The following is a 21,421-nucleotide window of genomic DNA, read 5'->3' on the forward strand; positions in this document are numbered from 1 at the left end:
GTTGTATAAATGGTGTTTTTATAAAATATTTATTTTGTATATTGCGCCTTTTTTGATATAATCAATTATTGAATTGTAGAAAGTTCTATATAGATAGACCACTTGTATATTCGACCTATTTAAGGAGAAAATTGTACAGTTAGATCTGTTTACGAATTATTAAAAGTATGTTTGGTTTTGCATTGAAAAAATAAATTAGTATTGTATTGAAAGAATAAATATTAAAAATGAGTATTAATTATAATGTATTGAAAGAGCCATATTAAAAGAATTGCGTTTAAAAACGATGCCGTATTAATAATTTATTGAAAATATGTATTAATTGGATGAATTAATTAATAAATTTTTTTCTTTTCATCTACAGAAAACCCTCCAGGACCCATATTGACAAGTAAAATCAATCCTCCTGTAATTGAAAGCATTTGAAAAAAATCTAAAATAAATTAATTCTATTTTTTTTTAAAAATATATATTTGCCATATTTTAATAAATCCTTTTCCATTTCTGTAATTTTCGTATCCCACCAATTATTAATCAAAATATTAAAAATATTCAAGATACAAACAAGAAAAAAGGCACTCCACTTCGCCTTAAATCCAATAATTACCATAAAGCATGCTATTAAAGAAAAAATTAACATGAATACATGGACAGTTGTCCATGTTTCCTTAAAAATGAATTCAGTAAAAAGAAATATTAAAAGAACTCTTCCAACTGCAAGAAAATATTTTTTACGATCTGTTTCTGATAATTGAGGTAATCCGGCAAATAAATGTTGTTTCTTAGACCACGAATCTGATAAAACCATTAATAATCCCCCCGTCATAGAAATGTTTCTTTAACATATTAATATAGTAAATATCTTATCTCTTAATTTTCACCGGAAAAAAAGTGTTTTATCAAAGATTAACCCATATCCAAACGCCTGTGCAATTACAACCCCAAATAAAATGCCAACTGCTATTTCCGATTTTTTTCGTGCCACAATCATAAAAGATGCCGTCAACATCGCCTTTACACCTTAACCTTCATTTCCTAATATAAAAATATCTTACAATAACATTAATAATAAGAAATGCATGACTTAAGCCACGATAAAAATGACGATGAACTTCCAAATAATATAGCTGATCTCTCATTTGTGTTAAAATACGTACTGAATCTTCCATGAATGTCCCAATAATTAAAAATCGTCCCAACGCTGGAACATAACTTTTAAAAAAAATAACTAAGAAATAAAATTTTATAGAAAAATTATTAAAATTACTGTTTAACAGGTCCAAGAAAGGTTTCTACACATTCTTCAAAATATTTAACATATGTTTGAAAAGCTTGAAATCCTGATGTAGATGATGATGGACTATTATAAGAAATAGGAATAGAAGGAAATCGTTCAGCTGACATATTTGTTTTTCTTAAGAAGAGTATGATGATTTTTTTACCGCTTTTTAAAAAGTTTAAACCTACGATCTTTGTCTTTGGGCACACTTTTTTAATTTACGCCTAATTTTTCTAAAGCCCTCTTTATTTCAGTTAATAAATAAATTTCAAAGGAAAATAATTTTATTTATTGTAATTTTTGTTTAGTTATTTGTATTTATTTTGCTTTTTTCTTTATTATTCATGTATGATATAAGTCGTTTTTCAAGAAATTAAATTTATAGAAAAAGAGAATATAGTAAGTATTTATGAGATTTGGATGGTGTAGAAGTTATATATATTGTATTTGTACTTATTATGGGTGTTATATGTAATGAAATATAGGACCGACGTATATAATTAATATATAATAAAATATAATAAAATATTGTTTAAATCCTTAAAGAATTAAATGTTATCGCCTCATATATTTTTGTGGTCAGTTGCAGAAAATGTTTTTTCAGAAGCAAAAAGGATTGTTTCATTTTCAAAAGAACCTTTTCCTTATGAAGAATATTATAAATTGATTGCAACGGGTCTTGGATGTCTTGAAACATTGCTTTGTGTATATTTTATGTATAAATATTAGATAATTTATAGTTCATGAATTATAGTATGATAAATTGGAAGTAAATATTGAAATAAAGACGAGATTTCGTATGGCAGAAGTGATTTTTTATGAAACAGAAGATATACAAAAAGCAGAATGGATTCTTAGTAAAGGTGTATGTTTTTTATGTATTTTAAATCATTTTATATGAATATGTTTAGGTAATTTTAGCACAAAGAGTAAGAAATGTGAAAAAAATGATATAAATTGTAAAAATATGTAGAAAAATGAAGATATAGAAACGAAATTCGCAATGCAGCATTTGCAAATTCGTATAGTTGCTCGAAAATCATTAAAAACAGCACAAGTTTTGCTTAAATCGTGTATTGAAGAAGCAGAAGAGTAATTAAAAAACATTTTATATAAATTTTAAATGAATTAGACGTCAAATGGTTGATTGGATTTATATTTTTTTATTTTTACAGTTTGATATTTTGTCATATGCAGTAAATCAAGATTCAGAACGAATGGGTCGTTTATCTACTTTAATGAAGATCATTTGTATTGCTGAGAATCGAAATGATAATCTAGTTTGCATTGTTGCGCGACTTTTTGAAACTTATCTAAGAATTGAAACAGAAGAATATCAAATGGCAAAAAAATGTTTAAATTATGTATCAGCAATACAAACAAAAATTAGCAATATATCTTTTTTGAATATGATTAAAATGATGTTTAATATTTTTTTAAATTTAATTCAGGGATATGGAAAAGAAGCCATACATGAATTGAGGGATTTACATCATGAACTTGACGCATTTGCAGAAGAAACTAACTGTTTATATCAAGATACTCTTAATGTTGTGCTTATACGGATTTTAAAAAAAAGCTAATGCAATTTAGTTACCGCTAAGTCAAAATGGACTTAATATGAAAATTTATTGGTTTAATGCTCAGCAACTTTTTATATATGGCCATATTTTGTCTGGAATGTGTTATTTGCCAGATTATAGTTCTTCTAAGGCAGAAGTTTTCTTTAACGAAGGATTAGAAATGCTAAGATGTAAATTTTTTATATGATATTATTTATTATTGATATAATTTTTAAGATGATTTTGCTTATGATCAGTTTTTAACAAATGGTTTACGAACAAATAAGGATTTGGATTGGTTTGAAATTACACGTCAAATGTGTTTAATTTATTATTGTTTTGCATTAATGTTAAGATCTAAATTTAATAAAGCTTTTGAGGTTAGCCTGGCTTTTTTCTTTTTTTTTTGTTCTTATTGATTTAGTGTATTGAAATTCTTGAAAAGTACTCTTCATCGTTTACTGTTATTACGAGAGCATTGTTTATGCTTTTAAAGGGAACTTATGCACAATTCACTGGTCAATTAGATACAGCATTGAAAGCATATGAATCAATACCTGTTTTTTTACATGCAATTAGTTTGGTAGGAAGTCTTAACTCTGTTCTTATTTTTCAAGGAAATCAATTACAAGATAAAAAACGAGTTTATGAAATACTTCATAATATTGAACCATTGTGTCAATCATCAAGTTTTACACAATTAAAATTTGCATGGAATTTAATTAGTGGATCTGCGGGAAAAGATGTTCTATATTCCAAGTAATACTTGATCTTTAACCGATTAATTATTAATAACTTTAGGAATTCATTGTCATATGTTGTATCTGCATCAGAAAAACATACAAATACTCAGTTTCGAGTTATGGCTTTAATAGCATTGTGCTACTATTTCATTGTCCATTCTGAAAGTGAACAGGCAGAGAAAATGCTCGTATCAGCTTATTTACTTTCTAAGAATGCTGAAAATGATATCTGGGCTTTTATGAGTGGAAACCTTTTACAAGGTTTATATACGTAATGTTTATAATATTGTTAAAAAGATTTAGAATTAATGAAAAAGAAAAATAAAAATATAAAGGCTGAAAAACAATTTCAACTAAATTTAAAACACAAGGAACGTATTTTAGATATATTTAATAATACTAATGCGATTTCTATAAACTGTTCACTCTAAAAATGATTTTTATTCGAAAAAAAGAGCATGTATAATTCATAAAACAATTTTATATTATTTTAATTACAGCTTTTTTTACATTTAGGATGATATATTATATGGTATTATAAAATGGATCTGATTTTTGTATTGTTATATTGATTAATCATGAGAAATAGAGTATTTTTTGTTTCTAATTTTCGAAAGTGTGTTTTCCTATGAATTTTATACATATAATTTACAAATGTATGTATTCTATTACCCATTTTTCTTGTTTTTTATTCTTTTTAGCTTGTTTTCTCATCTCAATTTTCGATTTTTTTATACATCTAATTGCCTCTAGTTCTTTCTAAGGAAAAAAGGTTATTTTTCATTTCTTATAATATTAATAATTCATTTAATACCCTTTTTTCTTGTTTAATTTTGGCTCGATTATCTAATCTACGGTTTACTTCTTCTAAAATAGATAAAAGAGTCGCCTAAAGCAAATAAGGATTTCGAAAATCTTTATTTAATCAAAAAAAAAACACTAAATACTTTATCTTCAACGAATATTTTCTTAGGTTTTTGTATTTTTGCTGGAGTAGAGGTATTTAACAAAGAAATAGGCATTTTTTTCTCAGAAAACTGCTATTTTATTAACAAATATACTAAATATGATTAAAATCTAAAACAAAATACCTTTGGATCATCAGAAATTGTATTTTTAGGCCGAAAAACAGACATATTAAGTATTCTTATAAAAACTGCCGATCAACTTTTACCAAGTATAAAAAATAAAAAAAATCCAGAAAATATTTATAAATTTATATAGAACAATTCAATCCTGTTCACTGTAAAATTATTTTTTTTATTTTTATATATTTTTTTATATTTTTAACAGCTTATCAAAAATATATCTAAAAAAATAAGTTTTATATAATTTTTATTAAATTAAGATCACAGTTTTCTAGTAAAAATTATAGTATTTCTATATTTCATAGAAAATGTTTAATTTTATATTTTTTTATAACCTAATATTAACTACGATGAAAATAAATATTATAAAAAATTAAAATTGATGGAAATTAATTATGGTTTTTATGAATCTTTAGCTTTAAATATCTTTTAAAAATGAATTAGAAAATAATGGTCCTTTTTATTCTAATTTAAACGAAGAAAATCCGTCTAGATTAGCAATTGAACGACTTGAGCAAGGTGCTTTATATATATATATATAAATGTATAGTAGATTAAATGGGTTTAAATAATAGATATTTTCTCTGAGAATTTTTCAAAGGAAATATTCCTTAATTCAGTTAGGAATTTATCTGTTGTTGCAGAAAAATATGGATTAGATCAAGAATCAATCGATAAGGGTATTTCAATAATGTGCCGGAATCACCATATTGATCAAAGTAATTCTATTTCAATTATTTATTCAATGATGCCTATTGGAAAAGTAAGTCAAAAAACAGTGATTAGAATACTTGGTAGTCTTGGTCATGGTAAAACAAAAGCAAGTTTGTTTGTTCAGGTTTATATATATATTAAAAAATAATATATATAACTTGGTTTAGAATGCACTTCTTAAATGGATTATTATGGTATATGATTTTTTGGATGGTTATGATGAATTAAATCAATTATATGGTGTTATTTTTCATTATATTGGTTTTATAACTCTTAGGTTAAAATTAAAATTTCTTCCAAAAAAATACATGGTTTACTATTTTTAGGAAATATCTATGTCATATTTTAATTCTTATAACACGACGTAATAATGTAAAGGCATTTCGAATAGAAAAGCTGTATATAATTATATTAACATAACTATTTTACTAAATTATTTGTAGTCTTGAAATTCAAAATCAAACTCCTAATGATCAGAGTATTTTTGCTTTATTGCAACTTTATAAATCATATTATCCTGATATTGTGGTCACTAAATTTCTAAAAATTCATGATAAATTATTTGATGTAGTCATTTGTTTTTATTTGGAATTTAAGTTTTATATTAATAATTGTTAGCACCCAAACAAGCCATGGTTAGAGAAGGTGATCGCTCTTCAGGAATCTTTATCTAATAAGATAAATAAAAATTATGATATCCAACGTTTTGAAGTGATGGGTCATTTTTATCGTGGTTTTAAAAGACAAAAACTTGGGAATTTTTCTATTCCAGAAATTCGGACATTTAGTTCGAAAAAGGTTTATATTAGGATTTTTTATTACTTTTATTTATTTATTGTTAGGAGTCATATACTACTGAGGAACTTCGAACTAAACAAGATCTTGTTGAATATATTGATAGTGTTGAATTTCCTTGTCAGCTTGCGTCTATCTTGGATAGTTCTCTGCATCAGAATCTGTTGATTTTACGCTGTCCTGGTATGAAAATATAAAATAGTATAATAGTTAATGTTTAATTAACTCAATCAAATAGAATTTGCAATTGAACGTTTAAATTTTTGGCTAGAAGCAAAATTGTTATTAGATTTAAAAGAAAATAGCAATGATGGATATATTAATGATATTTTAGAATATTTGGAAAAATTTACATATGTTTTTAAGGTTATAATTTTAATTGCAATATATTATTAACTGATTTGTAATTAAGGAAACATTATCGCCCATAGATCATTTTTTAAATACATTGCTACAATCATGGGATGGTATTAAATATCGAGAATCACTCTTTAATCTTTTGATACATATACCTATCAAATCAGAAAAAGGTTTGTTTGTTTTATTTTTTATCAATTTATAATCTATCAGACATTACAATGATGTTATCTTATCTTATAAAACCACAATGGTTAACAGATTTAAATTATTGTATAAATTTGTTAAACTTTTTTTCTCAGCTAACTAGGCAATGGGTTATAAAATATATAAGACTAACTAGCAGAAACGGGTATCTACAATTAGAATTGTATTATTAATTAGATTGTTCTAATTACTTAAGGACTTATTGGAAATTATCATCTAACGATAATATATTAAGTGATCCGTTTAACTCTATTCTATTTTTACTTGAAAAAGTTGATCATCTTTGTATTAATATTCTTCTGGTATTTTTATAATGCATATTAAATATTATTTGTAATTTTTTTTAGTCTTATAAGAGTGATATGCGTATTCATAATTCTATTCTTTTATTTTATGAACTTTTGTTGAATCTAATTGTTGAAGAGAAACTTCCAAATATCATACTACCATCATCTCATATTATTTATCAATGTTTTTTTTCAGGAAATGGGATGAGTTTATCAAGAATTTGCGGACTAATCGTAGGATATAAAGCAGCGTTTGATTATCATGAAAAAAATGAAATAAAAACTCCATATCATCGAGATATTGTTGACTATTTTAATTCTTTTGTGATGGATTTTTGTAATTGTTTATGGAGAAATCGAGCTTTTAATAAGCAAGATAAAAATGCTTTAGGGTGCCAGTTATCTGAGTAGGTTCTATATATTATAAAGGAAATCTAATATTCTTTTAAGAGATGTTATAATGGCGCTTAAGTCTATTGCAGAAGTACGAGGAATTTTCTTTGGGTCTATTTTTTCTATTACTCATGGAACAATATTTGCGCATTGGTCAGCAGAAACTTTGAAGGATTTAGAAGATGCATCACCAAATATTATTAAGAGACATGTAGGCCCTATAAGCAATACATCTTTGAAACGATGGGCAGAAGTAACAATAATATAAAAAAAATTTATATACTTATATATTATACAGGAAGGAGGCTTGAATATTAGCCTAAATGATTTTAGGATTCTTGTGTTGAACAAGATTAATGAGAAGAATTATAATGGTGTTTATGACTTTTTATATAGTTCGATGGCATCTTTAAAGGAAAGACAAACATCAGAAATTAATATTTCATGACACAATAATCTTTATATCTTTTCTATATTGAAAATGTTGGATTTTTTCTAAATTATTTGTTATTGGCCATAGGAAAGTGGAAATTTTATCTAAAGATTTATCCGTACAAATAGTATGTTGCTTTGGCTGCAAGTTGTCGCAAATGTTCCGGAAAATATACATAAACACTCATTAAAACTAATGCTGTAATGCTTATAAAAATAAAATCTATCATTTATATCAGATTAATTTTAAAAAAAAATATGGTATTTATAAATAACTTACTAACAATTATTTTTTCTGTAGTCGTTAACATATTTAGTGCAAAAGTTACTTCATATTGAATATATTTTTTTTTAAGAAAACGTATTACTGCTTTTCTAAACATCCAATTCTTTATACAATCACAACTATAAATATAAATAATATTAGTTTAAGAATAAAGGTAATATTAGATTTAAATCACAAAATTATTAAATAACGAAATAAAAAAAATAGTCACTATTTATATTTATATAAACAGTAATTACTTTATCAAAAACAACTGGGATGCTGTTATTTTCTTGCTTTCAATTATATAAGATTGAGCTATGAAGATGTTAAAATTCTAAATATAAAATTATGGTTGTCATAGTAACTCCGTCACCAGGGAAACATTAACCTCCAGATATTAACAGTATATGAAATTATAATCAATTGTTAAATTAAATAATATGAATTAAAAGGAAAAGGGTATTGATATTGTCTCTATTTCATTTTAAAGACGATCTTCAGTATATCTAGAATTTTCTTTTTTTTCCAATTTGAAATTTTGTTTTATCGTGGATTTAGGACAATTTAAAGTTTGTATAATTTATTTATAAATATACACAAGGAATATGATCTTTTTGACGAATAGAAAGGTGTTATTCTCTTATGTGATTTATTGGCTATAAGATATAAAGATTTTATAAATAGTTGTTTAGCAGATTATAGAGAATTTAAGGATGATTTCTGAAAATTCTAAAAAAGATTGCTACTATTTTGCTTCGCTAGAAGAGGATATAACTAATGAGAATTTTACTGAGAGTAGTAATCGTTTCTCAAAAAAGCTTTGCTTGGAGAATAGCAATATACAAGCAAAAAGTTTTGAAGAAACTAAAGAGCTTGTTAATATTCAAAATATTCCATTTCCTAATGGTACTGTTAAGATTACAGCTGTAAAGGGCTATAAAAGAACAGAACATGATATAACAATTGAAGACGTATTTCAAAAAGTATTTTCTATACTCTTTTGAAAACATACATTAAGTGTTTTAATAGGAAAGTTTAAAAGCAGCAGTTTTATCTGCTTTCGTCATTGATCCATTATGGGTACTTACAAAAATACAATTGTTTAACACAATAATTATTTTTGTTCATCAGGCTAAATCAGATGAAGAGGTTTAAATTTTTATGAAAAAATTCATAAAAATTAATTTTTATTAAAGAAGGAAGTTATTAATAGATTATATCTTCATATTCCAAATGTTTCTGCTATTTTTCCGCCTATGGAAGGCGCCAATTGTATGCATTGTAAATTACAGGTATTTTTTGTTTTTATATTTTTTTTCTAAATGATAAAAGCTTTTATTTTACACCACGTATTTGCGTGTGGTTATTCCAAGTGTATTAAACTTCTTTAATAAAAGAGTTTAATAATATAAATTAGGCTAATTTGGTTGATTATGATTGGGGAGAGACTGGTACAATGGAGAATGTATATTTTTAATTTTTTTTGATTTCAATTAACAAAATAGAGCATGTATATTCAAGATTTTCCTCGGAGAATAACTGTATTTACAGGATTTTCTACTGATTTTGAAAGAGATATATTTCATTATTGTAAAATTAAAAACTATCCTCAGCATGTTCTTGAAAAAATGAAAAATTATGACTTTTCGTTGAGTAAAAATTTACAGTTTATTCATTCAATACCATTAAAAGCACAAAAAAATAGCGATTTAAAGGATACAGGTTATGTATCTTTGGCTAAAGCTATACAGCAACTTGGAAAAAGACATGAAAATGATATAAAGATAGATATTATGGTTAAATTTCATATTTTATTTAATTTTACTGATATTTAATAGACATCATCTTTAGGATTATTGAATTCAACATTCTTATCTAATATGTATTTAGCATTAAAAGGCAGTAAAGTAGTTGCTTCTCGTAATACAGATATTCAAGCTTGGAAAACTTCTATGAAGATCCATTTTCCAAGCATGAATACTGTTTTATCCAGTAATGGTGGCGAAGAATCTGCAGGCACTATATGTTTTCAAAAGCGATTTTGGGAATATTTAAAATTTCCAAAAAGCATTTTATATGATAGTACAGCTGTTCATGTAGGTTGTCTAATGCATCATAAAGTAGTTTTATTCCCATAAACTTAATAAGTTCGTATTTATAAAAATATAGATTATTCTTGTAAGAAATCAGACATCTACATCTGATTTTTTTTATATTGGCTCAGCAAATTTTTCTTCTTCTGCATGGTAAGTAAAATATATATTCAATTATATCATCCAACTTGAAAACTTATGATTTATATTTATCTTGTTTTTAGGGGGGTATTGACACGGCTAAATTCGAAAAATCCTGTTATTTTATGCAGAAATTGGGAATGCGGTGTAATTTTATCATTAAATGATCATTATTCTTGTATTATTGAAGCTATTCTTAGCGAAACAAGTTCATTACCTAATTCAACACCATGGATTTCCAATTTATGATATTACCTCATTATTAAAAAGATATCATCAGATATTCTGAATATGATTTTTTCTAATTCTAGTCTTTAAAATGTTTATGTTAATTTTAGAAATATAAACTATATGTAATATAGTTTGCTATTTAGTATTATAAATCGACATCATGTGGCTAAATCATCTAAAGATGCATTTATATAATTGTTATTTTATTCTAGTATCATTTCTGAAAATTATACTAAATTTTTTAAATGATTCAAGCATTCGATTTGAAGCGTAGATTTAAATGATAAAATAGTATTTTAAAAAAAATATCAAATCTATCATTGATAGACCTTTGAAAGATGATTTTCCCAAAGCCTTATGTAGCAAGAAGATACTTATTTTCCTTTAGATATTCATCTGGTTTGAGGTAATATAAAACTTATTGGAAAATTTTACTATTTACTTTTAGATGCAAGTTAAATCATTTATATAGCATCTTTCCTTCAGAATGTAGATTAAACACGCAAAGAACCTTTCAAACATCAACTATGCTCTTGTTTTATTCTCCATTTCCTCTTAAAATTCGGAACACATATATTAATTATATTAAACTGAAAAATTATAAAAAAAATCCAAGAAATGTTACCCATGAAAATATCTATACGATTCCAAATTTTCTTACACTTTCTCGATTAATTGTTGCGCCAATAACAGGCTACTGCATTTTACATGAACAACATTTATATTCCGTTCTTTTTTTTATTTATGCAAGCCTATCTGATGTGCTAGATGGATGGATTTCTCGGAAATGGGACGTAAAAAGCATTGCAGGAACAATCCTTGATCCAATGGCTGATAAATTTTTTATCATCATATCAACACTTTGCCTTACTATCAAACAACAAATTCCATGTAATTATTTATTTTTAATTCATTTTTATTCCTGCTTAATAATATAGACTATCTTTTTTCCGTTATTTTTGGAAAGGATATCCTTCTTGGATTGTTTGCTATATATTATCGCTGGATTTCTCTTAGTCCACCCTGCACATTTGTACGATATTTTGATTTTTCAATACCAAGCGTCGAAATAAAACCCACATTAATCAGCAAAGTAATAATATTACAGTATGAAGTCATATTTTTACTTTTTTCTAGATAAATACTGTACTACAACACTTGCTTATCGGCATAACCATAATACACCCTTTTATTTACTCAGAAATTCTATCTGTTTTCCTTATTCCAATTCAGTAAATTATTAATTTTGTCTATTTTTTTATAAAATGTTTAGGTTTTTTGTTTTTATAACAACAATTTGGTCAGGACTGTCATACGTATATACTAAAAATGCTATTCTTATCTTAAATGCTCAAAAAAATAAATGATTAATTGATAAATATTATATCAACAAATCCTAATAGAAATAATGTATATTCGATCTTTTAAGCAAGATTTTGGCAATAATTAAATATAGGTTTAAATATATACCAAAAAAAGATTAAATTAATTCTATATAAAAGTTATATGGATAAAAAATTAAATATAAAAATTACCTATTTTTTATATTATATTTATCAAGCCTTATATTCTTCAAATATAATCATTTTTCAAATTATCTCTTAAGATTTGTAATTATTTTTAATTTCTTTTTTAAATTTTATTAAATTTGCTTTTCTTTAATTTTTATATTTTAATCAATTCTATTGCTCTTCATCCTTAGATGAAAAATACTTTAATTCCAAAAAACAACTCTTGAAAATATTAAATATTTATCAAATGTTTCAGCTCATTTCAATACCCTAAAATTTAAACAGAAAAAAATCACTTTTTCTTCAAATAGCTTTTCTATTTTAATAAAAGGTATAAATATTTTTCCATTTAAAAACGTTTAAAACATTCTTATTTAATTATTCTTATTACTTTTCAAATAACACTGATCCAATTTATTTCAATTTTATTTCAATTTTTTTCTTTTTATTTGAATCAGTTTTTTACCATTTTTGGGGGGTTAGGGGGAGATAAACTCTAGTATTTATAGACAAATGCTAAGCCAATCAAATGTTGTTTAAATCTTATCGGCCAATTGAAAGTTGCATCGAAATAGTTTGTTTTTTAAAATGGCACAAATTAACCTTTTTAGGTATTATTTAACAAGCATATCCTTTCTTTTGCTATTACCCTTTTTGGATTTTTTCTTTTTTTAATCATATATATCCTAACCCTAACTCACTATTTATAGAAGGAAGTATAGAGCTATTCAACATGTCCTAACCCTTTTTAAATAATTATTTAATGGTAAGGGTTAGGGTAGGAAAACATATATCTTTAAAATTATAGCTGATTTATTATAGATAATATTTATTAGATATAAATATTATCTATAAATAAGATGTCAAACTTATATAATCATCGATCAACAGGGCCTTCTGTTGTTTCAAATCGCTTGGCAGAGCTTTTGGAAGCAGTTAGAAATGAATTTGATAATATTGCACAAGAAGCCATGGCTTTTCGGAATCATAAGGATGATTATGAACATAAAAGTATGTAGAAAAAAACAAAAAAAAAGTTTTCAAATGATGTAATCAATATTTTTAAATGAATATTTGAGTTAGAACTAAGGTTAATTTGCGACTAATTTAATAAATAGTGACATCTCAGATACAAGAAATGCAAACGATTCGACAAATGGTTTATGAATTAGAAATGGCTCACCAAAAAATGAAACAATCGTGAGAGATTCTGAAATAATTGTATAAATAATATTTTCTGAAACATAAAGTTACGAAGAAGAAATTGCACGATTACGACGTGAACTTGAATCACGAGGGATTCATCTTCCTACAACATCAACATCAGCGCAACCATCTCTACCAAGACTTTCTAATCCTCCTAATCTTCCATTTCCTCCGCCGAATCTCGGATTAAGTACAAATAATCTTTCTATGGGAAGGACAAGTCATGGTGATCTAAAAACATGTCTTGCTCCTCTAGAAACCAATCAATCAGTTGTTCAGTTGCCTTATCCTAATACAGGATATCCTTCAGTTAATAATGTTCTTCCATTACAAAGTTGTCCTCAACATGCTAACAAACGGATTTGCTCCGATTCTGGTGTAGATAATACATATAATGTGCCTAAGGGATCAAATTATTCAGCAGTTTCAGGATCTTTTTCTCCCTCTAGTAAGCGTAATAAGTCGCACTCTAATCGTGCCGAAACGTCAAATTCTTTTATTCCTGTTCAGCCTTCATCTGCGCGTTCTGTTGTACCTTCTACTCCATTGACAACGGCCCCGCAACAACCATCTACATCTGTTGCACTTGGACAATCTCTTTCTATGGCTGATATTGATCCTGATATGATTCCCTGTGAATTAAAGAAGGAGGATTCTGATTGGACAGTTTTGTTTAATCCAAATGTCCCTCGAGTTTTGGATATTAACCTTGTACATACATTAGAGCATCAAAGTGTTGTTTGTTGTATACGATTTAGTCATGATGGAGAGTATCTTGCAACGGGGTGTAATCGAGTAGCGGTGATTTTTGATGTAAAAACGGGTAAACGATTAACGTAAGTTATAATTTCTTTGATCAGTTTATCTAATAAATTGTAGGGTTCTTCAAGATGAATCAGTAGATCGAGAAGGAGATTTATATATACGAAGTGTTGCATTTAGTCCAGATGGAAAGTATCTTGCAACTGGTGCAGAAGATAAAAGAATTCGGGTAAGTTTAGAAACCCCTTTAAAACAAATTGTTTTTCAATATATTGTTTGAATGGAGAAAGTCCTTGTCTTTTCTATTCTTTTTCTTCTAGCTCTTATATATAATTTCTTATTATTAATAGATATGGGATATTTTAAAAAAGAAAATACGACATTTATTTACGGGACATGAACAAGATATCTATTCTCTTGATTACAGTCAAAATGGAAAGTTTATTGCTTCTGGAAGTGGTGATCGTACTGCTCGTGTCTGGGATATCGAAACAGGACATTGTATTTTAACATTGAGTATCGAAGATGGCGTTACAACAGTAGCGATATCCCCTGATAGTCGTTACGTTGCTGCTGGAAGTCTTGATAAAGTTGTACGTGTATGGGATGCTAAAACAGGTTATTTAGTTGAACGGTTTGAAGATCATAAAGATAGTGTTTATAGTGTTGCTTTTTCACCAAATGGATGTGAATTATTAAGTGGAAGTCTTGATAAAACAGTTAAACTATGGGAACTTATGGATGCTAAAACATCCACTGGTCCTAAAAATGGACTGTGTAAAACCACATTTACTGGTCATAAAGTAAAAAACTATTTAATATTTATTTTTTTTAATCTCCATAGGATTTTGTACTTAGTGTTGCAAGTTCACCCGATGGGCATTGGGTTGTAAGTGGTTCAAAAGATAGAGGTGTTTATTTTTGGGATTATCATGGGCGTGCACAACTTATATTACAAGGACATAAAAATTCCGGTAAGTTTTTCTTTTAAATTATTTCTTCTTTTCCCTATTCTTCTGGCTTATTTATTAATATTTTATTTTTAGTTATTTCAGTAGCTGTTTCACCAACCGGCCGACTTTTTGCCACCGGTTCTGGCGATTGTCGTGCACGTATATGGGAATATACAACACTAACATAAAATGTAAGTGAAAAAAAAAAAAAAAAAACATTTTTGTTTAATAATATAAGAATTTTTATTTCATCTTTTTAAATTTTTATCGGCAATATAAAAGCCCTTAATATCATTTCGTTAAAAATTATATTTTTATTCTTTTCCAAGTCTCCTTTTGGAGGGGCTTTTAAGCTAAGCCTGGGATTTACCACAGGCTGGAGGAGCTTGATTCCTTTGTTACGTCGCTCACGACCAATGCTTTGGACGTTGAGCGACGCGATCTTAAAGAACCGTCTTACATCGATTATCTTATGGCAACTATCCAATCTAAACAATCAGATGAAAAGGATCCTAAGAAGCAAAAAGGTCTAGAAACAAGAGAATTAGAAGAGTCTTGCAATAAACGACGATATCCGTGCTCTTTTGAAGGATGTAATAAAGCTTTTCAACAACAAGCACATTTGCGTATTCATTTGCGCTGCCATTCAGGAGAAAAGCCATTTGTTTGTGAGCATTGTGGGAAAACGTTTGCACAACTTGGTAATTTAAAGGTAAATAGAGAGAAAAACAAAAATAAAATGAGATTTGTGGATAAACTATGATAGAAGGATTGAATAAAAAACAATTAGAAAGGATTAAGAATGAATGATTGTTAATTATACTTTTGATTAACATAGTTGTGGTTTTTAGACTCATCAAAGACGACACACTGGAGAAAAACCTTATATTTGTACTTATCCAAATTGCGAAAAGAAATTCGCACAGAAAGGAAATCTTCGTGCTCATAAATTGATTCATGAGGGGATTCGTCCGTATGTTTGTCGACTTGATAATTGCACAAAGACGTTTACACAGCTTGGAAATTTAAAGGTTAGAATGATTATTGAAAAAAATATAATTTTATTAAAAAAAATAAGGTTCATCAAAATAAATTTCATAATGAATCTATCTGTAGATTAAATGCAAAGCTTATGTCTGTTCAATTACCAAATCCTGAAGATGAGCAATTACTTGACTATTTTTCAACATTATATCGTTATTCTAATCAAGGTATTAAAGGTCGAGGTAAAGAAAAGATAGAATTACCATTAAAACAAGAAACACAAAGTATAAACGATGCTACTGATGCTTCTGAAGATTTTTCTGTGAATTCTCCACATTTATCATCTGCTGATAAAATGGTTTCTCAGACTATAAAACATGAAAATTCATCTATTACGGACGATATAGGTGTTCATGAATTACTTCAATTAAATCAAGAACAAATTCAGCAATTAATTGCCTTAAATAAATTAGAAAAAATTGTATCTGATGATTTACAAGATAATTCGCAAAATACACTTCAAGAATTGGAACAAATTAATGTTCGTGATCTTTTATTGCAGCTTGGTGATCCTTCAAATCTGCATGATATGACGGAATTTCCGTAGTAATAAACATACCAACTCAATTAATGGATGAGTAACAAATAGCATAAAGATACCCGTTAAAAATGATACCGCTCTAGTATTAAATGATTTCAAGTAAACAATTATCAATCATCATTCAATTCAACCGCATTATTTAAATAAATAACTCAAACAATATATCTATATAAATTTCCCATTTATATATATCAATTTTTAAGGATTTTTTAACTCTTAATTTTTTTGATTTTTTCTTAAGAACATACAGATATATACATAGACATAAAAGGTTTCATAATGCTTTTATTATTTATATATGATATGGTTTTATTCTATATTTTTTACTTATTTTTTTAAAAACCTTTTCTATAAGAATATTAAGCAAATGGGCTTAATAATCTAATTGAAATTAATTGTATTTAAAAAAATTATATAAGAATGTACTTGATTAATGAGGGGCGAGGTGAACTATGAGTATAACCTATATATATTTCATATATCAGTCAATTTTTAATAAATGTTAAGTTCTACCAAGCCATAAAAGAAAAGGAAGATATCCATAATGGATTAATGTTTTTCCCAGGTCAAAAAGCTTGGCCAATTTCTATTTAAAACGTTTCAATAAAGTAATAAGTGATGCAAAGTGGAATATACTTCTTTTATCTCTTCAGAAAATTCCATTATTCGGTTGTCGGGTGCAAAAAAACAGCGCTGTGCTGAAAAATCTGATTAAACAGGGCAAAAAAGAGAGAAATAAAAGTAATAACATTGATATAATGAATATAAGACGCATATAAGGCGCATATATAAGGGTTAATATAGGTTGTTTTTTATATATTGGTTTTGCATCAAAACCGAATATAATACGCATATATCACGCATATATAAAGCATATAAGATTGATATAGAAGTAAGTTCTTTATTACAGACTGGATCGTGTGTTTTCGAGTGCTGTAAGTGCAGGTTTTATACAAGGCTTTTTGGTATTATGTTTTTTTTTTTGATAAAAAAAATTGATCAAAATAGGTCGGACAATTAACAGTTTGGCTCTTTATTTGTGCTTTTCTTAGATTCTTTATTTTTTCGGATGCAAACAAAAAAATCTTATCATCTAATGTTCATAAACAGGTTGGTCTGATTTATCTTAAGAATTTTATTTAATATCATAGTTTCAGACAAAAAATAAGCCTTCTATGCTTAGAACATCTTTTTCTCCAAGAATTTCTCATATAGTTTCGAAATTGTATGAAAATATAGAAACACGTACTTCAGAGTCATTGGATTGGTTTAATGTACTTATTGCGCAGGCTATTGTTCTGTTTCGAAATGATTATGATTTTAAAGAAGCGCTCTTAGTCTATATGAGTGATATTTTGAATGGTACAAATAAGCCAAGTTTTTTAGTATATTTTTAAGATGAAAAAAAAGTCAAATAATTATTTATTAGGGTCACGTTAAAGTAATTGATATGAATTTGGGTGAAGAATTTCCTATCTGTAGTAATTGTCGAATTGTTTCGTGTTCCAGTAATCCAGAACGCCTTGTTTGTTCTTTTTTTTTTCTGTTTTTAGATGCTAAGAGATGTTTAGAATGCTGTTATGGATGTTAACCTTGTTGATCAAATTACACTTGGTATTAAAACACAATTTTTGTTGAATTATCCGAAATATGAATTTGCTGTTTTACCTATTGAACTTTCACTTTCAATTATGCGATTTTCTGGCACAGTATGTATTTTGGCATATTAACTTTCAACTGTTAAAATGCATTAGCTTTCTATTTCTCTTATTCCATGCGAGAAACAGTTAAATGCATCTAATATTGCTGCATTTATTTTTTCTTTTTCGCCTGATTTTCAATTGGATATAGATGTACATTCATTAGTTGGTTCACGATCAAAATTGCAGGATATTCCTAAGATTTCGCAATTTTTAGAGTTTCGTATTAGAAACTGGTTTATGGAGAATTGTGTAGAACCTCATTTTCAACGTATAAATATCCCAAGTATTTAGTCAGCAACAAATGAACATTTGAAGTCTCGCGAAGTTTTTATTATGAACTTATATTATTCTTTCTTTCAATGAGTTATGCATTTAGAGATATTTGTCGATGAATAGAAGCTACACTGCAGTTTGTTTGCACAATAACACATTTATTTTAAATATTATACGAATGTATTTATTGGCATTTTAATAATATTGTATTAAGAAATGAAAATTGTACTGATATATTGTTTATTACAATTATATAATTTTGTTTAAATTTCTAACTTTTTCAAATATTTCTTTAATATATTTGTTTTTTATAACAGGATTTAATGTATTTGAAAGATTTGATATTTCATAATAATACTAGAAAAATTAGAAATTTCATTAATTTTATAAAAATCTGTATACTCTTCGTGCAATTTCTTTGAATAGTCCTTTGGCCCACCAAAGTTGCCATTCTATTTGGTTGTCCAATGTTTTATTTTTCTCAACGCCATTACTTTTTTTTTGTGAAACTTTAGCACGATCAAATAATTTTGGAAATTTTTCAAAAATTGTAACAAAAACAGCTTCTCGTTTCATGTATACTTCGTCATACACTTTTCGATAATTTGACAAACTTCCTGGTTCATTGTGAGAGGTTTCCATATTTATACGATCTTTAATTTGAACAGGTGTGGAATTTACTTTATTCAACGCTATCTTCATTAATTCCCATGTAAAACTTCTGCCAACATATTCAATGTCAGCATCCAAAATTATCCACTCTATAATTGATACTGCATCAATAACAGAATAGTTCAAAAATTTATTAATTAAAGTTGTTCCAATTGTTGGTTGATCTTTCCAAAATCTGATAATAATATCAATAGTTTGTCGACGTGTTTTTTCATTTGCATTGCAGCGTGCTTGCAATCCTGGCAAATTACGCTCAATAGTATTCAAAGCATGAGAGAAAGATTTTGCTCCTAAATGCAAAACACATTGTACTAAAGCCTTAAGAGCTTCGTATGGAGGATCATTTTCATTGTTTTCAATAGCTGTTTTTTCGATAATTTCTAATGCAACATCTGTTTCTGATTGCTCAGTATTTACTTTCATTGTTTCAAGTAAAGTTCCTACTTCTGCGTAATACTTAGAATCTAAAAATATTAAATTATAATTCATTTATGAAAAATAGTAAAGTCACTTGGCAATTCATAATCAAAATAAGGACCTGAAGGCTCCTCGGGTAATAATATATGATATGCTTCGGGAAGTGATTCTTTAATTTTAGAATAATAACTTAAACATATTTCTTTTTCTATTGTTTCTCTTATAAATGTTCTTTTGGGATGCATTAAATCAAGTTCAAGATCAGATATCCTAAAAATAGTTTATAAATATAAAATAACTTTATTTTTTACCATTCATCCCATTTCCAGCTGAAATTAAAATTACTTAAATGATGAGAAAACCATGTCCAAAATCTAAAAGAAATTTCAGGATCAAGGCGTGGAAGTGCTTGATATATATATCTAATTATATATCCTAAAGACGGTGCTATTTTTTTTGGAATTAATTTACAAAGCTCAATTAAAAGTGAATGATAATATATGGGTGGTTGAAGTGGTTTAGGCAATCGAAATAATCGTCTAAATATAGTCTCCAAAATAATCTCTTCAGATTTCCATTCCGTAAGAGTACCCATCATGTCATTCATTTCACTAGAAAATGTTTCAGAAACAAAAAGATTAGGTGCAAAATAAAAAGATAAATCTGCAAGAAAACGTGCAGCCTCTTTTCGATTAAATTCCATAATATCAATAATATCACCAACAATGTCCCTTATAATTGAGCTTGCTATAGTTTGAGATGATAAATTTATCTAAATATATGAATATGTAATATTATTTTTAATAAAAAATAGATCGTACTTGATCTGATTGGTCAAAAATACGGAAATGAGATTCAGGAAAATAGAATCTTCCCACATTATCAAACGTTTTCGGTAAAACGATCGGAGGCAGTGCAAATTTGGGTGTATTTGCTAATTGTATCTCAAATTTCAACCATGGTCGCAGAAATATATTTGCATCGTATTTGCCGTTTTTCATATATTGAACTTGATTCCATAATTCTTCAAGAATCTACTAATGTTAATATTGTTTTCCTTGTCGAATCACTATTACTTCTACATCGCTAGATGCTTCATCTTCTATAAATGGTTGTAACAATGAAAGATCAACCGACCGATACCTCATATATGGCTCAATACGATCCACATAGGAAAAAAGCGTATCGAAACCACATGAAACCTCTGTGGAACGTGCTATTACATAAGGAACTGTAATAAGAAAAACATAGGTCAGCTCATCCGCGTGAAACTATTTGATTAAAAAATATATTTATGTATTATTATGCCTACTTTGGTATTAAAATCTCCTTTTTCTGACATATCTCTAGATACTTCAAAAATACGTTGTGTTAGTCCATCCAGTATATTTAACACACCATCTCCATCAATAATTGATGTTGCATAAACGAGAAATCGAAGAATCAATTTAAATTTTCTCCATTCACCGCCATCAAGAAATGCTTGCGCTGCAGTTGCCATAAATTCTACTGTATATTTTCCTATTGATGCTTCTTTTGTTGATGCAAGTGAAATAACTGTCGCTAAAAATGGAATTTTCATAGGAAGCTCAATAATGCTACCGCAATTAATTTTTTTTTCAAATTAATAAAAATAATCTTTAACTGGTCTCTAAAAGTGCTTAAAATCCCATTATGTAATGTTTCATCCTCAAAATCAATAATCAACATTTGTGCAACAGATTCAATGTTTTCCCCCAAAATCAATAC

General features: G+C 27.1%; 11 protein-coding genes across 11 annotated transcripts; 7 read left to right on the forward strand and 4 right to left on the reverse strand.

Moving 5' to 3' along the window:
* Positions 1 to 46: 46 nt before the first annotated feature.
* On the reverse strand, positions 47 to 1,444 carry PNEG_01138 (hypothetical protein). Its single transcript, XM_007874861.1, has 5 exons — positions 1,268 to 1,444; positions 1,056 to 1,212; positions 882 to 1,012; positions 478 to 836; positions 47 to 433 (listed from the first exon to the last, which is right to left on the reverse strand). Exons 1-5 carry the CDS (start codon positions 1,402 to 1,404, stop codon positions 336 to 338), a joined length of 882 nt encoding a protein of 293 aa, XP_007873052.1. The 5' UTR covers positions 1,405 to 1,444; the 3' UTR covers positions 47 to 335.
* A 387-nt stretch (positions 1,445 to 1,831) lies between these two features.
* On the forward strand, positions 1,832 to 4,015 carry PNEG_01139 (hypothetical protein; the record flags this gene model as incomplete). Its single annotated transcript, XM_007874862.1, has 10 exons — positions 1,832 to 1,984; positions 2,034 to 2,144; positions 2,191 to 2,208; positions 2,253 to 2,371; positions 2,412 to 2,829; positions 2,873 to 3,032; positions 3,079 to 3,221; positions 3,266 to 3,600; positions 3,643 to 3,845; positions 3,888 to 4,015. 10 exons carry the CDS (start codon positions 1,832 to 1,834, stop codon positions 4,013 to 4,015), a joined length of 1,788 nt encoding a protein of 595 aa, XP_007873053.1.
* Positions 4,016 to 4,156: 141 nt separating this feature from the next.
* PNEG_01140 (hypothetical protein) lies at positions 4,157 to 4,720 on the reverse strand (the record flags this gene model as incomplete). Its single annotated transcript, XM_007874863.1, has 5 exons — positions 4,157 to 4,210; positions 4,257 to 4,343; positions 4,399 to 4,473; positions 4,532 to 4,624; positions 4,676 to 4,720. The coding sequence occupies 5 exons, from the start codon at positions 4,718 to 4,720 to the stop codon at positions 4,157 to 4,159; spliced, it is 354 nt and encodes a 117-aa protein (XP_007873054.1).
* Positions 4,721 to 5,040: 320 nt separating this feature from the next.
* On the forward strand, positions 5,041 to 7,873 carry PNEG_01141 (hypothetical protein; the record flags this gene model as incomplete). The annotated part of the gene is made up of 15 exons (XM_007874864.1): positions 5,041 to 5,070; positions 5,117 to 5,191; positions 5,248 to 5,510; positions 5,554 to 5,663; positions 5,713 to 5,784; positions 5,830 to 5,953; positions 6,005 to 6,184; positions 6,229 to 6,364; positions 6,420 to 6,547; positions 6,594 to 6,711; positions 6,752 to 6,890; positions 6,942 to 7,047; positions 7,093 to 7,439; positions 7,483 to 7,678; positions 7,724 to 7,873. The coding sequence occupies exons 1-15, from the start codon at positions 5,055 to 5,057 to the stop codon at positions 7,871 to 7,873; spliced, it is 2,160 nt and encodes a 719-aa protein (XP_007873055.1). The 5' UTR covers positions 5,041 to 5,054.
* Positions 7,641 to 8,484, reverse strand: PNEG_01142 (hypothetical protein). The gene is made up of 3 exons (XM_007874865.1): positions 8,319 to 8,484; positions 8,138 to 8,262; positions 7,641 to 8,080 (listed from the first exon to the last, which is right to left on the reverse strand). The coding sequence occupies exons 2-3, from the start codon at positions 8,238 to 8,240 to the stop codon at positions 7,971 to 7,973; spliced, it is 213 nt and encodes a 70-aa protein (XP_007873056.1). The 5' UTR covers positions 8,241 to 8,262; positions 8,319 to 8,484; the 3' UTR covers positions 7,641 to 7,970.
* Positions 8,485 to 8,838: 354 nt separating this feature from the next.
* PNEG_01143 (hypothetical protein) lies at positions 8,839 to 10,608 on the forward strand (the record flags this gene model as incomplete). Its single annotated transcript, XM_007874866.1, has 9 exons — positions 8,839 to 9,108; positions 9,155 to 9,274; positions 9,325 to 9,417; positions 9,458 to 9,499; positions 9,543 to 9,590; positions 9,631 to 9,921; positions 9,964 to 10,245; positions 10,295 to 10,371; positions 10,443 to 10,608. 9 exons carry the CDS (start codon positions 8,839 to 8,841, stop codon positions 10,606 to 10,608), a joined length of 1,389 nt encoding a protein of 462 aa, XP_007873057.1.
* A 281-nt stretch (positions 10,609 to 10,889) lies between these two features.
* On the forward strand, positions 10,890 to 11,957 carry PNEG_01144 (hypothetical protein; the record flags this gene model as incomplete). The annotated part of the gene is made up of 5 exons (XM_007874867.1): positions 10,890 to 10,996; positions 11,039 to 11,481; positions 11,529 to 11,683; positions 11,728 to 11,822; positions 11,864 to 11,957. The coding sequence occupies exons 1-5, from the start codon at positions 10,929 to 10,931 to the stop codon at positions 11,955 to 11,957; spliced, it is 855 nt and encodes a 284-aa protein (XP_007873058.1). The 5' UTR covers positions 10,890 to 10,928.
* Positions 11,958 to 12,961: 1,004 nt separating this feature from the next.
* PNEG_01145 (hypothetical protein) lies at positions 12,962 to 15,210 on the forward strand (the record flags this gene model as incomplete). Its single annotated transcript, XM_007874868.1, has 7 exons — positions 12,962 to 13,112; positions 13,220 to 13,301; positions 13,352 to 14,143; positions 14,187 to 14,298; positions 14,420 to 14,872; positions 14,914 to 15,043; positions 15,116 to 15,210. The coding sequence occupies 7 exons, from the start codon at positions 12,962 to 12,964 to the stop codon at positions 15,208 to 15,210; spliced, it is 1,815 nt and encodes a 604-aa protein (XP_007873059.1).
* A 284-nt stretch (positions 15,211 to 15,494) lies between these two features.
* On the forward strand, positions 15,495 to 16,613 carry PNEG_01146 (hypothetical protein; the record flags this gene model as incomplete). Its single annotated transcript, XM_007874869.1, has 3 exons — positions 15,495 to 15,734; positions 15,874 to 16,053; positions 16,101 to 16,613. 3 exons carry the CDS (start codon positions 15,495 to 15,497, stop codon positions 16,611 to 16,613), a joined length of 933 nt encoding a protein of 310 aa, XP_007873060.1.
* Positions 16,614 to 17,767: 1,154 nt separating this feature from the next.
* On the forward strand, positions 17,768 to 18,631 carry PNEG_01147 (hypothetical protein). The gene is made up of 4 exons (XM_007874870.1): positions 17,768 to 17,992; positions 18,037 to 18,132; positions 18,179 to 18,316; positions 18,362 to 18,631. Exons 1-4 carry the CDS (start codon positions 17,783 to 17,785, stop codon positions 18,599 to 18,601), a joined length of 684 nt encoding a protein of 227 aa, XP_007873061.1. The 5' UTR covers positions 17,768 to 17,782; the 3' UTR covers positions 18,602 to 18,631.
* A 201-nt stretch (positions 18,632 to 18,832) lies between these two features.
* On the reverse strand, positions 18,833 to 21,398 carry PNEG_01148 (hypothetical protein; the record flags this gene model as incomplete). The annotated part of the gene is made up of 8 exons (XM_007874871.1): positions 21,318 to 21,398; positions 20,985 to 21,270; positions 20,749 to 20,943; positions 20,494 to 20,706; positions 19,984 to 20,444; positions 19,767 to 19,942; positions 18,986 to 19,719; positions 18,833 to 18,940 (listed from the first exon to the last, which is right to left on the reverse strand). Exons 1-8 carry the CDS (start codon positions 21,380 to 21,382, stop codon positions 18,833 to 18,835), a joined length of 2,238 nt encoding a protein of 745 aa, XP_007873062.1. The 5' UTR covers positions 21,383 to 21,398.
* Between the last annotated feature and the right edge of the window lie 23 nt (positions 21,399 to 21,421).

Source organism: Pneumocystis murina (genome assembly GCF_000349005.2).
Source record: "Pneumocystis murina B123 chromosome Unknown supercont1.6, whole genome shotgun sequence".
Lineage (NCBI taxonomy): Eukaryota > Fungi > Ascomycota > Pneumocystomycetes > Pneumocystales > Pneumocystaceae > Pneumocystis > Pneumocystis murina.

Excerpts from the sequence above, each read along its gene's own strand:
- PNEG_01138 (XM_007874861.1), bottom strand. The coding sequence starts at position 1,404 with ATGTCAGCTGAACGATTTCCTTCTATTCCTATTTCTTATAATAGTCCA. Across the intron at positions 1,213-1,267 it reads TTTCTTGGACCTGTTAAACA|TTATGTTCCAGCGTTGGGAC; the intron begins GTAATTTTAATA and ends TTTTTTTAAAAG. Across the intron at positions 434-477 it reads AAAGGATTTATTAAAATATG|ATTTTTTTCAAATGCTTTCA; the intron begins GCAAATATATAT and ends AATTTATTTTAG.
- PNEG_01142 (XM_007874865.1), bottom strand. The coding sequence starts at position 8,240 with ATGTTTAGAAAAGCAGTAATACGTTTTCTTAAAAAAAAATATATTCAA. Across the intron at positions 8,081-8,137 it reads TACAGAAAAAATAATTGTTA|ATTTTATTTTTATAAGCATT; the intron begins GTAAGTTATTTA and ends TATAAATGATAG.
- PNEG_01147 (XM_007874870.1), top strand. The coding sequence starts at position 17,783 with ATGCTTAGAACATCTTTTTCTCCAAGAATTTCTCATATAGTTTCGAAA. Across the intron at positions 17,993-18,036 it reads CAAATAAGCCAAGTTTTTTA|GGTCACGTTAAAGTAATTGA; the intron begins GTATATTTTTAA and ends ATTATTTATTAG. Across the intron at positions 18,317-18,361 it reads TTATGCGATTTTCTGGCACA|CTTTCTATTTCTCTTATTCC; the intron begins GTATGTATTTTG and ends AAAATGCATTAG.